The sequence below is a fragment of the Talpa occidentalis genome, unplaced genomic scaffold, assembly GCF_014898055.3.
Source record: "Talpa occidentalis isolate TD23 unplaced genomic scaffold, MPIMG_talOcc4v2.1 talOcc4.14, whole genome shotgun sequence".
In the NCBI taxonomy this organism is placed as follows: Eukaryota; Metazoa; Chordata; class Mammalia; order Eulipotyphla; family Talpidae; genus Talpa; species Talpa occidentalis.
The window spans coordinates 45,716,809-45,739,162 of record NW_023601433.1 but is presented as its reverse complement, the minus strand read 5'-3'; the positions used below and the strand labels follow the sequence as shown (position 1 = coordinate 45,739,162).

The following is a 22,354-nucleotide window of genomic DNA, read 5'->3' as shown; positions in this document are numbered from 1 at the left end:
CAGGCTTTCCGGCCAGGCGTCTAACGTCCTCAGAATCGGAAGTTCGCGGCCGAAGTTGCGTGGAAATGGGCACTGGTGGGCGGACTGGGCTTCGGGCTAGCAAGGGAAACACGGATGAGGTGACAGCGACTCCTACTGCTGCGTCGGCATCCTGCCAGTACAGGTGCATCGAATGCAACCAAGAGGCGGAGGAATTGTACCGAGACTATAAACACGGCGTGCTGAAGATAACCATCTGCGTGAGTTTTCCATTGTGGGATGATCTTTGGGAGAAAATGGCTCGGGGGGCATGTGGGGACTGCGAGAAGGGATGCAATCTGTATCAGTTTTTTAGAGCGATAAAAATCAGCGAATGTCAGGGCCCGCTAATGCAGTCTTCCCTTCCATGCTTGACGCTCCTGGTCTGGGTCTGTCTGGTCGTTGCAGGAATACCGGTGACACCCAGCCTAAGCGAACAGATCCTAGGGCAGAGGTGGGGCTAGGTTTTGCAAAGAAATGTGAAGATCAGATTAGGTTGAAATTTGAGTTGACGCCATAGCTATTTCATGATTGTTATTGTCCTTTTGCTAGACAAATTGAACTCCTTATCACCCTCCCTTCTTGATCTTTCTCCATACATAGCACCTGTCATCTAATATTCTTTGTAATTTGTTTATTATTTATGATCTGTCTCCTACCACTGGAATATAAGCTTCCCAAGGCCAGCGATTATTGCGTATTCATTAATGTAGCTTGACCCAATCAGAAAAGCGCCTGACACATAGTAGGTATCCAATAAATATATGTGGAATGAATGATCCACTTCTGGATTTTTAAGATAATCATATTCTTGGTCATCGTGAATATAAGCTTTTTGTCCAAAGAAAAGCTAGTATTTGTTTATCCATTTTAGTTAATCTGTAGTAATATAAAATAACCTTTTATTAATTTTTTTTTAATTTTTGGCATTAAGTTACCAAAATTGCCTTTCTAATTATCAGATGCTGATTTCTCTGTCCCTGTTCTGATGGAAAGACAGAATAATTATTGGCTCACTGTTTAGGTAAATAGCTACACCTTTTTTCTCTCATCCAGGAGAGATTTTAGATTTTGGACTATTGAATGGCTGTGCAGTTCTTTATGGATACACTGCTGTACAGAGTCATTCCCTGCTGAAATTATGTAATATCCTTGTTTTTGTTATGCTAATGCATAGTGATATGAATGATAGCATCACACAGAAAAAAAATCATTTAATTGATTCTAGGTTCTACAGTTAAACCATAAAATAGTTATTAAAAGGCTTTCTGAGTCCTGAGATTAAAAATTAAAAAGCTTTTAGATTTTAGGCTATATTTTATGAAAAAAAAATAACAAAAGTTCTAGGCGGTTACAACAGGTACCCCATACTTCCCTGCCATATTTGAAGTGAGCAGTATAAATAGCCTGGTCTCCTATCTGTATTTTCATCCTTAACAACTTTCCCTTTGCTCTTCCTCTTTTAGCCCCTGCCATTCCTCCCAGTTCCTTTTTCTGTGTTTCCCTGGTTCCCTCCATTGAATGGAAACTAAAAGCCCCTTGCTTTTAGTCACTATTCTTTAGCTTTGCACAATTTACTAATAATTATGCCTAAAGATATAGTATTTTTAATATTCTACACTGCCTGGTCTATTTTTAAGTGTTCACATACTTTATAAATTTAAAACAATACTCCTTAGAGATTTCTCCTAAGTTTCTGTTCTGTTCAGTACTATAGTATTCAGTTTCCTGTGCTGGATGGTAGGTGCAAAGTGAATAAGACACAGCCCTGCCCTAGAGCAGCTTAAAGTCTAGTGAGTTCATTTGTGGGATAGGTATTTGCTTATTGTAGAGCTAAAACAAAACAGATTTGAGTATGAGGCATTGGAGGAGAGAGCCTAGTTCTGGAGATGACAAGAAGGCAGAAACACAAGAAGATTCATGAAAAAGTTGGTCAGGTCATTTTATAATCTGAAAGACATGTGATTCTTTATGGAATTGCAGAACATAGCAGCAGAAAGTATGTCGAATCCATGTTAAGATTGAGGTGGTAGGGCCTCCCTGGTGGCACAGGGGTTAAAGTCTCAGTGCTATCAAGCTATCACCAGCTTCTGTGACATGAGTTCGATCCCCGGGCAGAGAGCTAACCCACATGGCGCAGCAGACCTCTCCTGTCTCACCCATGTGCTCCCCTCAACAGTGGATTTCAGTAGATCTGCCTGTTCTGCTCAACACTCTGTCTCTGGTAAATCCTCTCACCCCCACACATCTGACCCACAATCCAGTTCTTATATGCATAAATAATAAATCTTTAATAAAAAAAAAAAAAGATTGAGGTAGGAGGAGCAGTATTGGAGTTCCCAAGGTATGAAGGTCTCTGTGCTATTAGGATTTCTTAAAGGACAGCTTTCTTTTTCAGGATATTGTAAATAGTAAGTAATATTGAATGTAACAATTTTACCCAAGAAGAAAATGTACCTACTGAATTTAGCTATCTCCCAATAAAATGCTTTACCATGTTTGTTTTGTGTTCTTATGGTTTTTCTCCTTACATTCAAGGTGAAAGGAACAGCAAACAATAGAGGCAGAATAAGATAAAATTGGCCTGTTATTAGGGAGGGAACCAAAAAACATGAAGGAATTGTCAATGGTTACACTATACTGAGAATGCTAAGAAGGGGAGAAGAGTCTAGTGCATAGCATCTCACCTGAATCCAGACGCTGCCGCTTCCATTTGGGTGTAAGTCACCCTGTGCTCATTCCATTGGAGCACTAGTTAGTGCCATGTTGGTCTTCCCTTGCTAAACTGTAAGGTCCTTGAGGATAGAGATTTGTGTCACAAGATGAATAGCAAGCACCTTGGAAGTATCTGGTCCATAGAAATGGCTAAGTAAAGGTAACTTGTTACGAATGTAATAGCCACCCCAAAAACATTTGTTGGACAAGTGATTACATTCAGAATAGCTTAACTTCTGTGTCTCCTGCTGCTAGTTTCTGCCCACCTCCCCCTAAAAATTGTGCAAATCCCGTTTTAGACTTGCGATGCTGTCTGAAGATGGGTCTTAGAGACCTTCTAGAAGACAAAGAAAAAACCATTAAGCCCGTCAGTGGTTTCATTTTAAAGTGAAGTAACCTAATTGGTCTTATATGGGTAACACAGGCAGGGAATCTAGAATCTAAACAGCTCTTTCTCATGAATATAAAATCTCTGATTCTGTGATTTGTATTTAGACCTTGGCTTTGCTCAGGTAAAAAGCAGCAAAATTATTAAGCTTTCATACCTCAATTTTATTAGGTGGATTTAAATTTATTAAGCTTTCATACCTCAGTTTTATTAGGTGGATTTAAATTTGAGGTATAGCACATCTGCCTTCATTGTTTTCACTTGATGGCTGGAAAAACACCCATTTCTTGCAATGACATGAAGTAGAAATACTCCTTGAATTGGAAGAAAATTAATTTTTCATTACACTTGGAGTTCAGAGTTAATATTCTTTAGCGAACTTCATTTTTCTTCTAGCACTTTGATGTAATTAAAGGGCCACTCTGTCATGTTTGCACATCCATCACTTTTTCTATTTTATCCTCTCAAAGTTTCAAAAAACTTTGAATCATAACCATTAGTTTATGCAGTAGATAGTAGCCTTGATGCAGTTCTGTAAGTGATGTTTCAAATGTTACATAGTTCTAATGAGACTTTATATACTTTATCAGCAATTTATATGTTCTGTTGGTTTTGGGATTTCACAGCATTGTAATAACATGCCCCCACCCAAAAACAAAAAAAGTTGCTGAGAACCTAGGGAGCTGAGCCTGTAGGTCACCCCAAAATGGTAACCTAGAACCAGGTGGCACAACCCAGTTCCTTACACACAGTCCAGCATTTGCCAGTGTCTTTTGTACCAGAGAAAGACCATTTTTCTTACATAGTTCTTATTTTGGAGGGAAAAACAGGCTTCTGTTAGTATCTCCACCCCACAGTTGTTGGCATTGTGCCACACCTGCTTGTAACTCTCAGAATCTCTCGGTGCAGACTGACTCTTCTGAATCCTTTTCTCCAAAACATTAGATAACAGTTATTTCATGCACTATAGAAGTAGGGGCCATGGAACCAACAGGCAACAATTTATCAGTGAAAGTACATTATAAAATTGTCTTCCAACAATTCCTACAAATTGAAAACAGAATTTTCTGGGATACTTTACTGCCTAAAATAAGTCTTTAAATCAAATTAAATATGAGATCACAAGATTAATATTTTAAGTTTACAAAGTTGTATTAGTCATTTCTGAAGTCAAGTCTTACAGAGATGGACATTTTGTATCTGAATAGAAGATTATTTAAATGTCGAAACAGTCTTACTGCTAAAAAAGATTTCAGTTGCTTGTTCTAATATTATCTTGCTTTATTTCAGAAATCATGCCAGAAACCTGTAGATAAGTATATCGAGTATGATCCTGTCATTATCTTGATTAATGCTATTCTGTGTAAAGCCCAGGCCTACAGGCATATTCTTTTCAATACCAAAATAAATGTAAGTTGTGGTAATTATTTTATTTTCTAATTTTACTTGATGTTTTTGTATATGAAAGAATAATACTTTGGAACAAAATTAAGGAACATCATTATTAAAAAATTTTAATGAGTGGGTTTTTTCTCAATAATTTCTAGAGGTTTCTAGAAATAGCTGACTTTGGTTTTTAAAAAGGTGCACAATATTTAGTAAATATTTAAGAATGTGCTGGAAACTGTAAGCCATAATCTGGATCACCTTTTAACATGTCTTCTTTTAAAGCAGACATCAATTATTTTGAACAAAATAAAATTAAATATATACATGTGCACAGAAAGTATATCTAAAAGCAAATATTAAAAGAGAATATTTTAAAACATAATTTTTGTATTTTATACTGTGCTGTTGAGGGAATGCAGGAGGAGAATAACAACATTTTTTTTTTTAATTTTATTATGTATTTATTTTTTAAGATTTATTTATTTATTTATACAAGCACTGGGTACAGTCAGAAGCGCAGGAGGGTGAGAGAATTCACCAGAGTCAGAGCAGGGAACAGAACAGGCAGAGTGACGATGTACACAGCTGAGACAGCAGCGGGCGCAGCAGGAGAGATCTACATGCCATGTGGGACCCTCGCTGGTGGCCGGGATCAAACCGGTGCTGCAGAGGCTGCGGGCAGCTTTGCAGCCCAGCACTCAACCGCTGCGCCACCAGGGGAGGCCCAAGAATAACAAAAACGTTCTAGGGCCTCCCTGTTGGCGCAGGAGGTTGTCTCAGCACTATGCAGCTATCCACAGCCACCGCAGCATGAGTTTGATCCCAGGCCAGGGAGGTGACCCACATGGCACAGCAGACCTCTCCTGTCTTGCCTGCTGCAATGTATTTCAGTTGATCTACCGGTCTACCTGTTCACCCTACTCTATCTCTGGTGAATCCTCTCACCTCCCCCCATCCATACCGCTGGCCTGCACCCCAGCTCTTGTATGCATAAATAAATAAATAAATAATCTTTTAAAAAAAAGTTCTAATGAAGTTAGCTTTTTCAAGATACACATTTATTTAGCATATTGAATTGTGAACTTTTGACCCAAGTAAATTTGAAAATCAGATAAACAATGGTTACTTTTATATGTTCCAAATACCCGCAACATGTATATAAAAAAACTTTTGTTGTTTATCTAAAATTCATATTTAACTGAGTATTATTGGTTTGGTTGGGGCTAGTATTCTTTGCTAAATTTGGCAACCTTAAATTTGGACTAATATGGACAATAACAGTACAGTTTATTTATCCCTGAGCTCCCCATACCCAAGGTAAATAATTTAGGTAGATTATAATTACTAGAGCATTGATTCTCAAACTTTGATACACATTAGAATTTCCTTGTGGGGTGGGAGAGGACAGTGGTTAAATCTTCCAAGCCCAGGCCTAACCCAGAACTAGTAAAATCAGAATCACTGGGGATGGAATTCAGGTATCTGTATTTCTTAAAACTCCCCAAGTGATTCCATAGTGCAGCCCTGAGAACCAGTGTACTACCTGAAGGGCCTCAGCAGCTGATGCCCTTACCTGTCCCCGGACTACCTTGTGCTTGCACACACTTTATGTTGCCAAAGGTCAGCCTATAGGAAAAATAAATAGAAAAATGTCAAATCATGTTCCCTGGTCTCCTCTCTCTTTGCCACAATTTCATACCTTTTAGAATTTCAGCTTACCACCATTCAACTGCAGTATGTTAGTTAATATTCATCCAGCCTAGAAGCTTTTAAAATTTCAACTAGTTCAAAGACTAATAGTTTCTTAGGGTAAATCTGTTCTTATTGTTGCTTTCACCCATCCATGAATCACAAAAGTTCTTGATTTTTGTGTATAGGACTGGGATTGAAAATAGCAAGAAAAGAGACTTACTGTTTAAAAAAGTGATTCTTAACAAGGGATATGTATTAGAATCCTCCTTCCCCCAGGACTGTTCCAAATTAGGTGTATCTAGGATTTACTTCCAAAGATTTTGTGTCACTATTAAGGCCTAGACATTTGTATTTTGAAAAATCCCCCCCATGTGATAGTTCTAGTGGACATTGCACAGAAAAAGAAGCACTGGTTTGCAAACTCAGTGTGATTATAGGTTTAATTGGGAAGTTATGAATTTGAAAAATTACTGGATGGGACATTTTTTAAGACCATAAACAAGTAGCTATGCCTGTGCCAGTGGGTATTAAGTACAATTAAGTGTTTCTTATCTAACTGAATGGCGATGTCTTTTGACCACCAGATGCATGGAAAACTCTGCATATTTTGTTTGCTTTGTGAGGCATACCTGAGATGGTGGCAGCTTCAAGATTCAAACCAGAACAGTGACCCCGACGACTTTATCAGATACGCTAAGGAGTGGGATTTCTATAAAATGTTTGCAATTGTTTCTCTAGGTAGGAACAAGCCATACTTTCAATTAGTTAACTCACATTTACTACTCTGATTGAAAGTAACATGCGTAGTCTTAATCATTGGTAAGACTGAGTTTTGATAAGACTTAATCATTGGTAAGTTGAATTTTTAACTCGACCACTGACCTGCTAGGTGAGCATGTCTAAATTATCTACTTTCTTACTTTTTAATTTATCACACAGATAGTGTGGAAGTAATTATGCTTATCAGATTAGAGTTTCATAAAATATTTTAAAACATAGCATTGTTGATAAAATTTTTTAAGTTCTCATCCAAGTGGAAGATTATCTAGGTACCCTCTTTATTAAAAGAGATTTATTGTTGTCAGATTATCCAATGTACTGTACTGCTTGCACTGTATTAATGCACTGTATTCAGAGAAAACTTATTATTGATTGGACACCATGCAGGGGAACTGGCTACTCCCTAGAATTCCTTAAGTTCAAAAAATTGCTTTTCTTGAGAATTTGAATTTGTGACATAGGTCAAAATTATGTTGAATTAATTTCTATGAATAGTGTATTACTTACTGGTTTTTTTCATGCTGGCTCTGCTTCTAAAATTCTTTGATTATAGTGAAACATTATTTTAGTGACATTATGTCCCCAGCCCACTCTAACACCAAGTTTCTGGACCGTTCATCCTCTAGACCTCTTTTCTTCTGCCCTTACTCCTTAGATCCTCTCATCTAGTCTCATGGTTTTAAAATTCATCTATATGTTGCGAATTCCCAAATGTACATAATAATATTAAAACATCCTTGAATAGATCACCTCATCGAAGAACTAGAATGTAGTATAATTTTAAGCTTTAAAACAAAGCCTCTTAAAATTTCTGAAGATGATCTGCTTTATGTCCATAATTTTTAATATTAAAAAATACAAGCTTGTGTTCAAATTGTTTGGCATTCCTGTAGTGCCTACTCTATAGTGGATATTTTAATAATCAAAAATATTTTTCTACTATTTTTTTGTGTTTTAATATAATAATTAAGTTAATTATTACGTTATAAAACCCTAAAATAACTTATCTAGAATAACTTACCTAACTATAGCATGTTACAATTTAAACACTTGCTTTTACAGTATTATCGACATAATGTTCACAACTATGCTCTTTGTTAGTTAAGTTAGGGGTTCCCCCCTATCTACAGCTGTTGAAACAAATAGGGAGGACAAATCATTTTTGCAAAGTCCCACAAGACTGTTAGTGTCAGCACTGAGCCAAGGCTTGTCTCTTGGTTGCCTGTCGCTTTTTTTCTCCACTGCAGCACTCTAGACTAGAAGGCAGCTCCTACTGAGTTCACCTGACCAAAGAAAACCTGTAGAAGGGGCCATAACATGTGCTTTGTGGACAGTTTTGCAAAATCTGAGGGCTGGTGTACTTTCATGACTCTCCCAGGTTATCAGATGGGAAGATGTAGAGGTTATCCCGTGTCCCTCTATCCAGTGCAGGAAATCTTTGCTCTAAATTCCTGTAAGAGTAGCTCCTGGGACCAGAGACAACTCACCACAGTTTTTACTTCTACTACTGGCTTATCCAAAACCCAAGTTGTAAGATCTGCCTATTTGAGCAGATACTTGCAGTTGATAAGTCCGCCAGTTATTTTGAAGAGAGATAATGTATGTTTCCTGAATAATGTATCAACTTTCATGCAGGTTAACCACCCTAAATTATTTTTACAGATCCTAATCACCTATATTTGGAAATCTAGTCAGGTTAGATTATCTATCCAAGTCTCAGCTCTATCAAGCTATGCCAGCCACCACAGCATGCATTCCATCCCTGGCCAGGGAGCTACCCACATGGCACAGTAGACCTTTCCTTTCTCACCTGCTGCTCCCCTCAGCAGTGTATGTCAGTTAGTCTGCCTGTTCTGCTCCCCACTCTGTCTCTGGTGAATCCTCTTACTCCTGCACCTCTGACCTGTACCCCAGTTCTTGTATGCATAAATAAATAAAATAATTCTAAAAAGAATAAAGGAAGTTTTTAATGTAGGTAAGAACATTCAAAAGCTTCTGTATAATAGACACTCGGTACATAGTAGAAAAATGAACAAAGTAAAACATCTTCATGTGTAATTCTTTGGATGAATCCCTTCTTTTTTTTTTTAAATTTATTTAATTTATTTTATACAAGCACTGGGTACAGTCAGAAGCGCGGGAGGGTGAGAGAATTCACCAGAGCCAGAGCGGGGAGCAGAGCAGGCAGAAGGACCGAAGCATACTGCTGAGGGGAGCAGCAGGCGGCAGGAGAGGTCTGCGTGCTATGTGGGACCCTCCACCATTGGCCGGGGAGCAGCCGGGGATCGAACCGGCACTGCAGAGGCTGCGGGCAGCTTCTCAACCCAGCGCTCAACCGCTGCGCCACCAGGGAGGCCCTGCATCCCTTCTTTCTCTCAGAAAAACCTCCAATCTCCTGTTTTATTTTTGCCACAAGATCTCTAGAATCTTACCTCCTAGAAGGAACATTAGAATGTTGATAATTATAATTCTAATGGAGTTTTTCTTCACTGGATGATAAAATATTTCATCAAAAATATTTCTGTTTCTGCAGCTGTAGTTAGGTGGAACCCATTCCTTAACCTAATAGCTTCTGAAATCATACCAGCAGAAATTGACACAAAGGCAGGGGCTTATTTTTTTTTTCTTAAAAGAAAAAAGGAAAATTCAATCTTCATAAAGCATTTCTTGTGAGTCAGTTGATAAATTATATTTTGGAATTGTGGTTTTTTGTTTTTAAGGGACTATGGTTTGGATAGGAACATTCATATTTTTATTTTCCATTTCCTTCTTAGAACAAACTGCCTTTTTTATTGGCATTTTTACTTTCCTGTGGGTTGAACGATCCTTTACAGCGAAAAAAAAATCCGACTTCCTTTTGCTGTTGAAAGCCTTGTTATTATCTAGCTACGGAAAACTCTTGCTGATTCCAGCTGTCATTTGGGAACACGACTACACACCCCTGTGCCTCAGACTCATTAAATTATTTGTCCTCACGTCAAATTTTCAGGCAATTCGAGGTATGTTTGTGTTTTATTCTGTCCTCTCAGCTTTCAACCTAAAATACCTAAACCCTTGTGTTGGTTTTTATATAAACTGTCAAACACTGATATTCTTCATAGAATAGTAAAAAGACTTAACATTTCTATAGTGCCTTATACATAGTACACATTTAGTACTTGTTCCATTCATCCAAATGGTACTTTTTACTTTTCAAAGTGCTTGTATATGCTTGGTGTCTGTCCTGTGGGATGAGGAGGGTAGTCATCTTACCTCCATTTTACCAATGAGCTCATGGTGACTTGTCCATGGTTACATGGCTAGCCACTTGTCAAGTCAGAATAGGATGCCAGGTGTCTGCCCCTGGCTCCAGGCAGCCCCCACTGTACCAGGAAAGTGTACAACCCATCCTGTGTGTCCTCATTTTCCCCAAACATTGTAAGAAGTACAATTTTAAAAGAACCTATTGTCTAATACTTTTTTGTCATTGAGTAGAAATTTTTCTTCTCTTTATAACCTTAGGACCTATTCTTGTTTTCCCTTTTAATGTTCATGGGACTCTTTTTCAATTTGAGGAGAAGTTGGTGTTTTTGTTATAAGCAGATGCTTTGATTCACTGAAGATTTGCAGATGAAAAGTAGGAAATTATTAAGACAGACTTTTCTGAAAACAATTTCATGGAACAATCTCATTCATACTACTACATAATTTACATCATTTAATTAAACTCTTAAGAACTTACTAGTTCCCTTTTCTTTTCCAGTGACCCTAAACATCAGCCGAAAGCTCTCCTTTTTGGCCATCTTATGCGGCTTACTGCTGGAAAGCACCATGGTCTACTTCTTCCAGAGGATAGAATGGGATGTTGGAAGTGACTGTGGCATCTATAAATCTCAAGACTTTTGAATAGGTACAAAAGCATCTTAGTGCCCATGCATTTGGACAAAGTGTCCTCAAATTGGACAGATGTCATGGTAAAACAAATAGGAGCTATCCATACCCATTACCTGACATCTCATTGCTTCTAGGTCACTTCCATCTCCCTCAAGGACATGTCTCCCGGGACCCTTCACTTTAATTCTTTTGTCATCCACATGTGAGCAACATCAATGTTTTTGTTGCTTGTCTCATAGTTTCCCTAACACCTCCTTACCAACTCACTCCTACTGAAGTCTGTCCCACTAACAATTGTCTCCTACCCTTTTCAACCATTCTCCCCCCTCCCTTCCACCATCCCTGCTTTTATTGATTTTTTTAGCTCTAGTTCCTTGCCTCTTAAGTTTTCTCACGCCACTCTTCTAAACACACTTGGAAGCTGTAGGCAGCTGTTACTCTTCATCAGTCCTTTGACATCCATCAGCTTCCTCCCTACCTACCAGACATGCCTCATTAGATCTGTTTGGTGAGCCTCACCATCTGTGTCCTCCATCAAGCATGGCAAGCGTTGCTGGTGCAGGCCATCCTGCATTTGCACAAAACCACCACTGGACCTCTGTGTTCCTTCTGTCTGCCATTACCTCTTCCATCAAATCATCGTAAAGCTGCTATTCTGCGGTCTTCATGCTCCTTACTCCTATGTCTGCTCTCACTTAGCTAAGAATTAAGACTTAAAATTCTTTGATCTTCCTCCCTTTTCATTTCAGAACACCTATGATCATCTGTCTTCTTTCCCCTCTCCTCCCTACTATCTCAGAGTTGTGTTCAGTTTCCTTTCTGGAACAGTTTCCAAACTGTAAATGTCCTCCCTCTGGTTACAGTCAGTTTCTGAATCGCAGCCCATCTCTCCCTGCAGCCTATATTAGGATGTAGGATCCTGGAGCCAACTCTGGAAGGCTCAGCTGGGGTGTGAGTGGATGTAGGTGGTGAGGAAAACACAGAGAAGGAAACAGGCTTGTCTGAGCACATGAGGGAAAGCTGAGGTGTAGTCCTGGCCACTGCTTCCTCACTTATACATACTTCTTATTGATGGCACCTCTAAACCTTCTCTACCTCTCTTCAGCCTCCCTTCCCACTCAGTTAAGCCTTTTCCTTTCCAGGTTCAAAGACACTGTCTCTTCTTTATCCTGTCTCCTCTAGAGTATCTCTTCCCCTGTGCCATCATACACGCTCAGCTCTTTATTCTAGAACAGTTGACCTTGGCCTATTTCCCCAAGACTTTTTCTTTTTGTAAAACATAATCTCTCATAGTTTTTTGAATCTGCACTCTTAAAAAAAAATCAAGAGAACAGCCATTTGCCAAATTCTCAGAGCCCTCTATCTCCCTATCTCTGCTCCATTCCCCCACTTGGTCACTCAGATCCCCACTTCTGAAACACACCACCTATTACCTGTCTGCTGGGTCTTTCTTCACTGATTTCTCCATCTGTTCCAGGGATCATCCTCAACCCTCTTCCTTCTCTTGCTGCATAAACATTCAGGTGCAGCAGTGCCACCACTGGGACTGCTCTCTCATGACTTGTTCCTTCCAGATCCCATAGCTCCAGCTCTTGCCCCGCTGGTCCCATGTGCCCTTCCACTACCCTGCAGCACCTTGGAAACTGAACTCACTATCATCCCCCGCTACCCACCCAAACAGAAACCCCTTCTGTCACCTTTCTCTGGAAAGTCCCCACTCATCTTCTCACTCAGACCCCAGCTCAGCTTTCGTTGTCCCCTGCCTAAATGCTTATAATAACTCCCCACCAGCCTACAGCCCATGTTGCCCTGTAGATCTTCATAAAGTGCCATTTCTGATGTCCCTTCCGATTTTTCACTGTTATTGCTGACACAGTAGTTTCTAGTCTCTTCCTGGGAACATCCTTTAACTGTCCCTAAGAGTTTATGTGGTCCTCTGTCTTGTGGCCCTAGTTTTTTCCTCATAGGCATGTTCCTACCCACATTCTTGACTATAACCCTCTCCTCATCTCATGTTTTATGCTCTCCCCAGCCTGGAGCTTCTTTACCCTCCCCCTCTTAATTAGACACACTCACCTTTCCTCCTCCATGGAATGAAGACTTTCCAAAAACTTGTCTGTAGTGTTCACTACTTCTGTTGACCTCCCAGTGCCAGCTCAGCCACAGAAGTCATGTGTCTAGGACCTTCCAGACAGTCCTGTGCCCGATACTTTGCCCCATCTTCAGAAGTGCTTCTATGGTCAGGCTCTCCCTTAATCATTTCTGATTACAAAAACAAAGTCATCTATCGAGCAGCCATTTGAAAACCATTCTCCTCCTTCATTTTATCTCATATTTTTATGCTTGTCTGTGTCTTATATTAACATCCCCTTGTGCTTCAAATGCCTGACTCTCCCAATCTGGTCAAAAGTTTGCTGCCAAGAGAAACCAGGCCTGAGACTACTCTGTGTCTTCCATCATACGGGGCCTGCCCTAATAAGTGTGTGTTGATTTGATTCTCAGCACAATGTGCCATTCTAATGTGCCATATCTTTTATTGTCCACAGTTTTATTCTTTACTACCTGTGGCATGACCAGCTGTACCCAAAAAAGAGAAGACAAAATATAAACCAAGTTCCTCATTGCTGTTGGGCAGAATGAAGCAAAGATTTGGATACTCTTCCTGAAAAAGAAAGCAATGGTTATGGCATTGGAAACCCCAACCTACCACTCCTGCCCACCCATTCCCTCACGCCCATGCAAGAAACAACGATACCATATACAGGTACACACATTCACTTACAGAAACACTTGCACAAACACAGGGAATGTTGCTCAAACACAGGGAGTGGTATATGCCACAAGTGAATATTTATATATTAGCAACTTCAGTCATTTGAATTGAAAGAGGAACATGAATTTAGATTCACACATAATAAAGATGTGTTTTATTCCTTTGACCTTTGTATAGCTTTTAATTTAAATGTTAAGTTATTGACTTCAAATAATGTATTTTAAATAATATGTTGTTTTCCTACAACAATTGGAACACTTTTCTCTTAGTAAAGTCAAAATAATCTCAGCTTTTATAAACTTTCAATTCAGTATCTTCCCTCTCTTACAGCTATTCTTTAAAATAGGCTGATCTGAGGCCTCCCCGGTGGCGCAGCGGTTGAGCGCTGGGTTGCAAAGCTACCTGCAGCCTCTGCAGAGCCGGTTCGATCCCCGGCTGCTCCCCGGCCACCAGAGGAGGGTCCCACATGGCGCGCAGACCTCTCCTGCCGCCTGCTGCTCCCCTCAGCAGTGTACTTTGGTCCTTCTGCCTCCTCTGCTCCCCGCTCTGGTTCTGGTGAATCCTCTCACCCTCCTGCGCTTCTGACTGTACCCAGTGCTTGTATAAATAAATAAATAAATCTTTTTTAAAAAAAATAAATAAAATAAGCTGATCCAGAAATAACTAAAAGCCACTAAATTGTTCCCTTACAGGAGTGAATTGTTACTCCATAAAGCCTTTATTAAAAAATAGATAATGGGCCTTCCTGGTGGCACAAGAGGTTAAGCACAGCACTGTGAAGCTGTCTGCAGCCTCTGCAGCATGAGTTCAATCCCAGGCCGTCCAGGGAGCTACCGACATGGCACAGCAAACCTCTCCTGTCTTGCCCCACTGCTCCCCTCAGCAGTGTATTTCAGTCAGTGTGCCTGTTCTGTTCCCCAGTCTGTCTCTGGTGAATCCTCTCACCCCCTGCACCTCTGGCCTGTACCCCAGTTCTTGTATGCATAAATAAATAAATCTTTAAAAAAAAAAAGATAAAATATCCCTTTTTTCTCACCCTGTTTCATTTGTTCATTCATTCATTATTTATACCAGATAATTACTAAGCACCTACTTTTTCTATATCAGAAACTGCATAAAGTGGTGAATAAGACATGACCCTCTGAAAGTTTACTAAATTGTAATAGATTTAGAAATGAGTAGGTAATTGCAGTATAGGGTGACAAGAACAGTAAAGGGGCCAGTCTAAGGCCTAGGGAAACAGAGTTGGAACATCTAATCAAGTCTCAGGAGTCAAGACCTACCCAGGGGAAAGAGAAAATAAAAGAACTTCCCAGTGTCTCTGGTAGAAGGCTGGCGAAGTCCAGCGGGGTAGAGAACGTGTAATATGTGTGCAGTTACTGGAAGTATACAGTACATCTAGGTGCAGGGTGGCCAATGGGAATTTTAAAAGTTGTACTAGGAAGTTACATAAAGGTCCTGTGAATTGTAATTTATCACAAAGACTGTCAAACCAACACAGGAACAAAACCAACTGGGGTAACGTCACAGACTAGCCACAGGATGGAGGGGACTGTTGACCACCAGATGGAGCCATAAATATTAAAAAGAGGGAAAACATGTTGGATGACATGCAACCAGAGGGAGTGAACAAAACAAGTGTTAGAGAAAATGACAAAAAACACATCAGTCATAACTTCAAATCTTCAGTCTGCTGACAAATGAAGAGAACCACATCACCCGTTTATAAATTCACACTCAGTACATCCTCAGTCTATCTTGAGCACCATATAGGTAGTCAATAATCTTTAAAAAAAACAAAAGGGGCCTCCTTGGTGGTGCAGATGGTTGAGCGCAGCGCTCTGAATCGGTCCGCAGCCTCTGTGGTGTCGGTTCAATCCCCGCTGGCCTCGGAGCAACCCCACATGGCGAGCAGACCTCTCCTGTCTCGCCCACTGCTCCCCTCAGCAGTGTATTTCGTCAGTCTGCCTGTTCCCCACTCTGTCTCTGGTGAATCCTCTCACCTTCTTGCGCATCTGGCCTGTACCCGGCTCTTGTATAAAGAAAATAAATCTTTAAAAAAATAATAATAATCTTTTAAAAAAAAAAAAAAACAACTGGAAATGCTTCCTGGGTATCAGTGAGTTGTCTGTGAGTGGTAGTGAGTCAGGCTGTGGCGTGTGTATAGAGAACCACGAAGGAAACCCTCCTGCTCTCATCTTAGACTCCCTTCAGTGTTTTTGCACTACTCTTCAGAGTGTAAAGAGAAAGTGTAAGATTCTAGAAGAAAACAGAGGCTGCCTGTTAAGTGGCCACGAGGTACACTAGGAGAGAGAGACTAGTTCTCCCTCCCCCTCTGTCCAGCCCAGGGACTCCATCTTACCTCTTTTTTTGGCCCTGCCATTTTTTCAATTTTTTTTTTTAATGAAAAGTTTCAAAGACGAAACTATTGACAGAATTGTACAGTGAAACCACATAGATTTTGCAGTTGTTAAATTTTGGTGACTTTTTTAAAGTTGATTTACATATGATTGCTAAGATGAGAGAACTACTGTTAACACTAGCAAGATAGTGATGGTGCTCAGTGCTTTAAAATGAGGTTTATGCTTTCCAAGGCATAGAAAATATTGAGGCATGATCTAACAACAAAGAAGGCTATTTATAGAAAAATGTAGCTGAAAGTATAAAAATTAAATCACTTTTTGGTATCGCCACCTTTATTGACAAGCACTTGCACTCAAGCCCCCCTAGAAGACTTGCCTGAAAATCACAAGCATGGATCACCCCACAGTGATCACCCCACTCCAGCTGGCTCTGGAGTTTTCAACAAGCCAAAAACCAAAGAGAAAGTACTCAATTTATGAGAGCACAGTACAGACCAGTAAGGCACATAGAAAATAGACAAGTGTTTTGTTAAGAGATTTTCTATTGAAGTGTGAAGCCCTTTGAACTCGTTTGGGAGGAAAACATGGAGGTGTATATAAAAGCCAAAGAAAGGGCATCTTTAAAGATATTTATAAGATAAGCAACTGGAAAAGTTAAAAATTCTTAATAAGTCTTGTATATAAAAAACAGGAAGCTTAGAATAGATAAGTGTTTTGCTCAAGGTCACACAAGCAGATGGTGACAGAACTGGGACTAAAATCTCCGCCTCCACATCTAGTCCAATGGAGGATCCCTGGATAAGGAAATTAACCGTCTTTCAAATACAATTAGGAATAGAGAACAAGAGATTTTAAATAAGGAACTCAAAAGACTAGACCCAGATTAATATAAGCACTTCCAGGGAACCATAGAAAAAATTCTCCAAGCTCTAGGAAAAAAAAAAAATGAGCATTTACTGAATTCTTCCCACAGTCATGGTCCTGAAAAGTTGTGTTGTATCTTTCTGATATCTAACATCTAACTAAAACCTCTTCTTATAAAATTGGAAATATATTTTGAAAGAAAAAATTACCCCAGGACTAAATTTGAAATGGTCTTTGATTCTTGAAGAGACAAAAAGGCATAACAGCAAGAACCTTAGTACACCAAACAGGGCTCTATTTCTTTATTCCTATTTAACATTCAATTTCTGCCGGGTCCTGTTGTGTTAAGGACATTATGATAACTAACTCATAATTCTAGAAAGTGCCTGTTGATGCTAAGAGCCATCAGGAAGTGTATCCTCAGTGTGTTGAAAGGGTTAACACAGGGCTTCCCTGGTGGCATAGGGGTTAAGTATCAGTAGCTGACCCACACATGGTGCAGCAGACCTCTCCCGTCTCACCCATTGCTCCCCTTAGCAGTGAATTTCAATAAATCTGCTTGTTCTGTTCCCCACTTTGTCACTAGTGAATCCTCTCACTCCCCTACCCCAGCCCCCCTGCAACTCCGGCCTACACCGCAAGTTAAGTAAATAAATAAATCTTTTTTAAAAGGCGGGAGCATTAACCCACAGTGTTAATAGCCCACAGATGGAATTATAACGTCCCATCCTGACATGGATAACTAAGTAGCTGAAGGGGGAAGACCATAAAACTGCCTGAAAATCTGTATTCATTCCTGTGGCTGAAAACAACCAATTTATTAATTTCTCACAATTCTGGAGGTAAGAGGTCTAGAATGCATTTCACTGGGCCCAGATGAAGGTGTCTGAGCTCCATACTCCCTCCAGAGGCCAGGGGAGAATCCATCCCTTGCTTCTCCAGCTTTTGGTGGCTGCTGCCATTCCGTGGCTTGTTCCACACCACCCCAGTCTCTCCTCCATCATCACATCACTTCCTCCATATGTGTGGAGAGGCCTTTGCCTCTCTTTGAATGACATTGGTGATCGCATTCAGACCCCACCTGGGTAATCCAGGCTAATCCAGTGATCTCAAGAACTCTAACTTAATCATGTCTGTGAAGGCCTTTTCCCCATTAAGGTAGTGTTCAAGTCTGGAGATTATATCTCTGAGGGGTGATAATTCAGCCCACCACAAAATCATTTGACTAATAACAGCCCACTTCCAACCACCACCACATGTATACACACCTCCCAAACTAAGAAGGGCTCTCCTGGGAAACAACCCTTTATCTCTAATTTCACTGACATCACAAGGAGGCAGATTTCAGGGCACTACAAAGAGCTTCTGAGGGGCACCTGGAGACATGGAGACCGGTTGGTTCTTGGAACTACTGGTGCCAAAGCTCTAGGATGGGTATGTGTGACACTGTCCATAACATGTGACCCTTAAGAGTGCCTGGCAACATTTGAAGAATGTCATTCTAACACTTCCTCATATTTTCCAGAAGTCACCTTGTATAAGGCAGGACAGGACAGAGTGCAGGTTTTCTGATCCCATGCAGACCAGGTAAAGGAGGAGTCAGCGTCCTCAGTGGTTTTGCAGGTTTTTATTGGGGTCCACCAGGCATATGGCAGGCAGGGGTGCTGGGGGGCTGGGAGGCTGGCAGTCCTCCCAGCCCCCAGCAAATCCTCACTCTATTTGGGCTCTCTGGCGTTCTCTGCTTCTGCTTCTTTGCTTCTCTCATCGGCTTCTTTCTCAGTTTCTGGCGTCCCCGTGACGCCGCCCTTAAAAGCCCAGTCTCAGCCCAGGTGAATCCCATCTACATTTGCCCACACCCTATTCCAGGTGCCCGCCATCAGGCATGCATTCAGGACAAGGATCCATCATCTATCCTGATGGCGGAAGGGCAGAAAAGCCTGACATTTTCTTTACCCTTCACCTTGCTTGTACACATATGGCAGGAAAATACCAAGACAAATACCTGCCCTAGAGCTGAGCATTCACTATCTATGCATGCCCTTAAATTGAGCTCCAAGTAAAATCTGCCACATTTGTGTTCTGCAAGCAGATAAAACTTGTCTTTTCTCACAGCAGATGCTTCCTGCGCTGATTTGACATCTGGTGGCAGTGTCTCTGTCTTGCCCTTATAATCCCTATTTGCTGATTTCTAAATCCACTTCTTAGAAAATTGCAGTTCATTGCGTTGTGTGAATGTTTATAAAGCCACCTTAAATAGTTTTTGGAAAAAGCACGGTCTATAAACCATATCACTCCATTTAAAGTCAGTAATTGTATACGCCCAGGTACATGTCTATGAAAGTGGGGTATGCTTCCGATGGAAGCTGCAAGAAGAAAAATTTAGGATGAACGGTCTTACAAAGACAAACACCAGAGGTTGGGATAAGGATGATGAATGAATCCTAAACTAAACCCAATTGAGTCAGAAAAGATTATCAGCTAGAGGTGGAGGCAGACCAACCCCAACTAACCACAAGGCGATAATTTCCACAATAATTCCATCAAAGAACACCCCTTGCTCTAGCAAAATGCCACTCTCCTGCCCGCCTATGTCTATGCAGGCGTCTCTTTCCTGTTCTCTTTTCTTCCTGTGTGCTGATGAATAGGATCATCTGCTGAATTCTTTCTCAGAGGGGCCCAAGAACCCCACACACCAAACCTCATCATCTGAACCCCAATACTTCTATCCTTTATTCTGCAGCAGGGGGAGATAAATTGCAGCTTCCAGGTCTTATGTCAGCCTGTCCAATCTGAGGCCCCAGCACAGTGGAAATGCCTTGATGAGGGTGGATAAGCCTGAACAGCTATTTATTGATTTTGGAGGCAGTCCTTTAGGGTGTGACTGATAGAAGCTTCTTGAGAGAAGTTACATGGCATATGACTGCAGGGGCACTGAGTTTAATCATTACCTGCCTTCTCTGGTGTTTCTGCCAGAAGGGCAATCAGATCATACACACCAAGGACCAGCGTCCAGGGGAGTATCGCTGGCAGCCAGGTGTTGGTGACATACAGTAACTGCAAGTTGAGTCTTGTGGGCAAGCATCCTCCTCATCTCCCAACTCATCTCTATGTAGATTCCTAAGACATCTACACTTAGGGGCACCTGATAAGTGGGCAGTATCACTAATCTGCCCTTCACCCTCAGATCCCCTTGCCTTTCATACCATCCTAGGACTTAGGAATTTTCTTGTCTCTAACGCAAATGATGCTCTGAAGATCATTTTAAATCGTCCTCCCTTTCACCCTTTCGAAAACTGGAGCCCCTCTGGCAGCTTATCATCCTGAAGGCAAGAGGAAAAGAAAGGGCATGGAGGAGGAGGTGCTTTTGTCCCTAAGTCCCAGAACTGAGGTGAACTAAGGTCCATCTTGCCCCTTTCTCAGGCTGTGCCCTCCTACAGAACAGACCATGTGGTGACTGTGCTTTAACCATGTCTATTTCTTTTTAAAGATTTTTTATTTTATTTTATTTATTTATTTATACTAGCACTGGGTACAGCCAGAAGCACGGGAGGGTGAGAGAATTCACCAGAGCCAGAGCAGGGAGCAGAACAGGCAGAAGGACCAAAGTACACTGCTGAGGGGAGCAGCGGGCGGCAGGAGAGGTCTGCGTGCCATGTGGGACCCTCCTCTGGTGGCCGGGGAGCAGCCGAGGATCGAACCGGCTCTGCAGAGGCTGCGGGCAGCTTCGCAACCCAGCGCTCAACTGCTGCACCACCGGGGAGGCCCTCTATTTCTTTTTTTTTAAGATTTATTTATTTATGCATACAAGAGCTGGGGTACAGGCCAGAGGTCTGGAAGGTGAGAGGATTCACCAGACAGAGTAGGGAACAGAACAGGCAGACTAACTGAAATACACTGCTGAGGGGAGCAGCGGGAGAGACAGGTGGGCTGGGAATCAAACTCGTGCTGCAGAGGCTTTGGATGGCTTCATAGTGTGGTGCTTAACCCCTTGCACCACCAGGGAGGCCCCTAACCACATCTATTTCTAATACAAGTGTTCCTCCCACCAAATCACCTTCCCAGTAACAATGGTTTTGTGGTGCTCAGGCTGTCTACGTCACTGACTTTCCTTAGAATTTGTGTCTTGGAGATGGAATGGGAAGCGGGGAGAGAGCGTCTTTGAGCTTCTGCTTAAGATCAGCAATGCTGGCTGCTCGAGTTGGCATTTGCCCTTATCCTCTCCTCTCTAGAACTGTAGCTCTTCTTTATCCACTGTTATTGCATACTTTCATCTTGCTGATGTCACTTTGTCCATGTACTTAATAAAAGTGTTTGCTCAACATTCTGTGGATATTAAGCTTGTCTGCACACGTTCCCCAGGGAGCAGAACCAGCGAGGAAAGGCAGTTTCTAGGGACCTGTCCTAAGTTGACCGGCAGCCGAAGAAGTGAGGTGGAAAGGTAATAGCCTTATTCCAGCGGGTGAGAACAAAGGCATCAGGCAGGCAGCTGACACTTTTCCAAAGCCCACTCTAAGTGGTTGGGACACCCACACGCTCCTGTAGCATTTTCACCCAAGAAACACTGAACCAGCAGGTGTCACCTGTTCTACAAGTGTAACCTTAGTGACATAACCTCTACCACCTCCATAAAGAATAAACTCAGATTCATCTCTCTGAACTCATAGTACAACCTCCGTGAAAAGAAGACTGGACAGGTTTGGGCTTATATAGTCAACAAGTTTTCCCTGGACAGGAAGATGAATTTGAATTGCCCACAGTGAAGAGATGATGGTTGCTTAGTCTTTCCACCTCCCATAGACTTGGCATGTTTATAATCACAGGCTCCAAAAGAAATTAGGCCTGTAAACAAAGTCAGAACAAGATCCAATATGAAATGCTGCACAACAAAGCACTAAATTATAAAGCACAGCAATAGAAGATTAAGGGGCTGTATCAGGTAATCCCCAAAGGTTTCCCCTTCTCCCTTGTTCCTTAAACAGATAGAGGACACACCTGGCATCGGAGAACTCCAACTCTGCTGCTATTTAGCGTTGACCTACGGCAAATCACTTAACTAGTTTTGATAATAGAAAGCACATTACTATACATGTTTCTGGGGACTTTGTTTTATGCCATTCCCTCTTTTTTTTTTTTTAAGATTTATTTATTTATGCATACAAGAACTGGGGTAACAGGCCAGAGGTGGGGGAGGGGGGTGAGAGGATTCACCAGAGACAGACAGGGGAACAGAACAGGCAGACTAACTGAAATACACTGCTGAGGGGAGCAGCGGGCAAGTCAGCAGAGGTCTGCTGCGCTATTTGGGTAGTTCCCTGGCCAGGGATCAAACTTGTGCTGCAGTGGCTGCAAGGAGCTTCATAGGTTGAGTTTTAACCCCTTGTGCCACCAGGGAGGCCCCTCACTTTCCCTCTTGAAGTTAACTTGCTTACCCTTCAAAGCCAGCTGAGGTTTTCTCTCCGCCAACGTCCTCAAGTACTTGTTGAATTCCCTCCCAGGCCT

The 22,354-nt window shown here is 41.4% G+C and overlaps 1 protein-coding gene across 1 annotated transcript; it reads left to right on the top strand.

Annotated features, from left to right (window-relative positions):
• The first annotated feature begins 2 nt into the window (after positions 1 to 2).
• ARV1 (ARV1 homolog, fatty acid homeostasis modulator) lies at positions 3 to 14,641 on the top strand. Its single transcript, XM_037510429.2, has 6 exons — positions 3 to 239; positions 4,412 to 4,531; positions 6,787 to 6,940; positions 9,757 to 9,981; positions 10,725 to 10,871; positions 13,402 to 14,641. Exons 1-5 carry the CDS (start codon positions 66 to 68, stop codon positions 10,865 to 10,867), a joined length of 816 nt encoding a protein of 271 aa, XP_037366326.1. The 5' UTR covers positions 3 to 65; the 3' UTR covers positions 10,868 to 10,871; positions 13,402 to 14,641.
• The last annotated feature ends 7,713 nt before the right edge of the window (positions 14,642 to 22,354 follow it).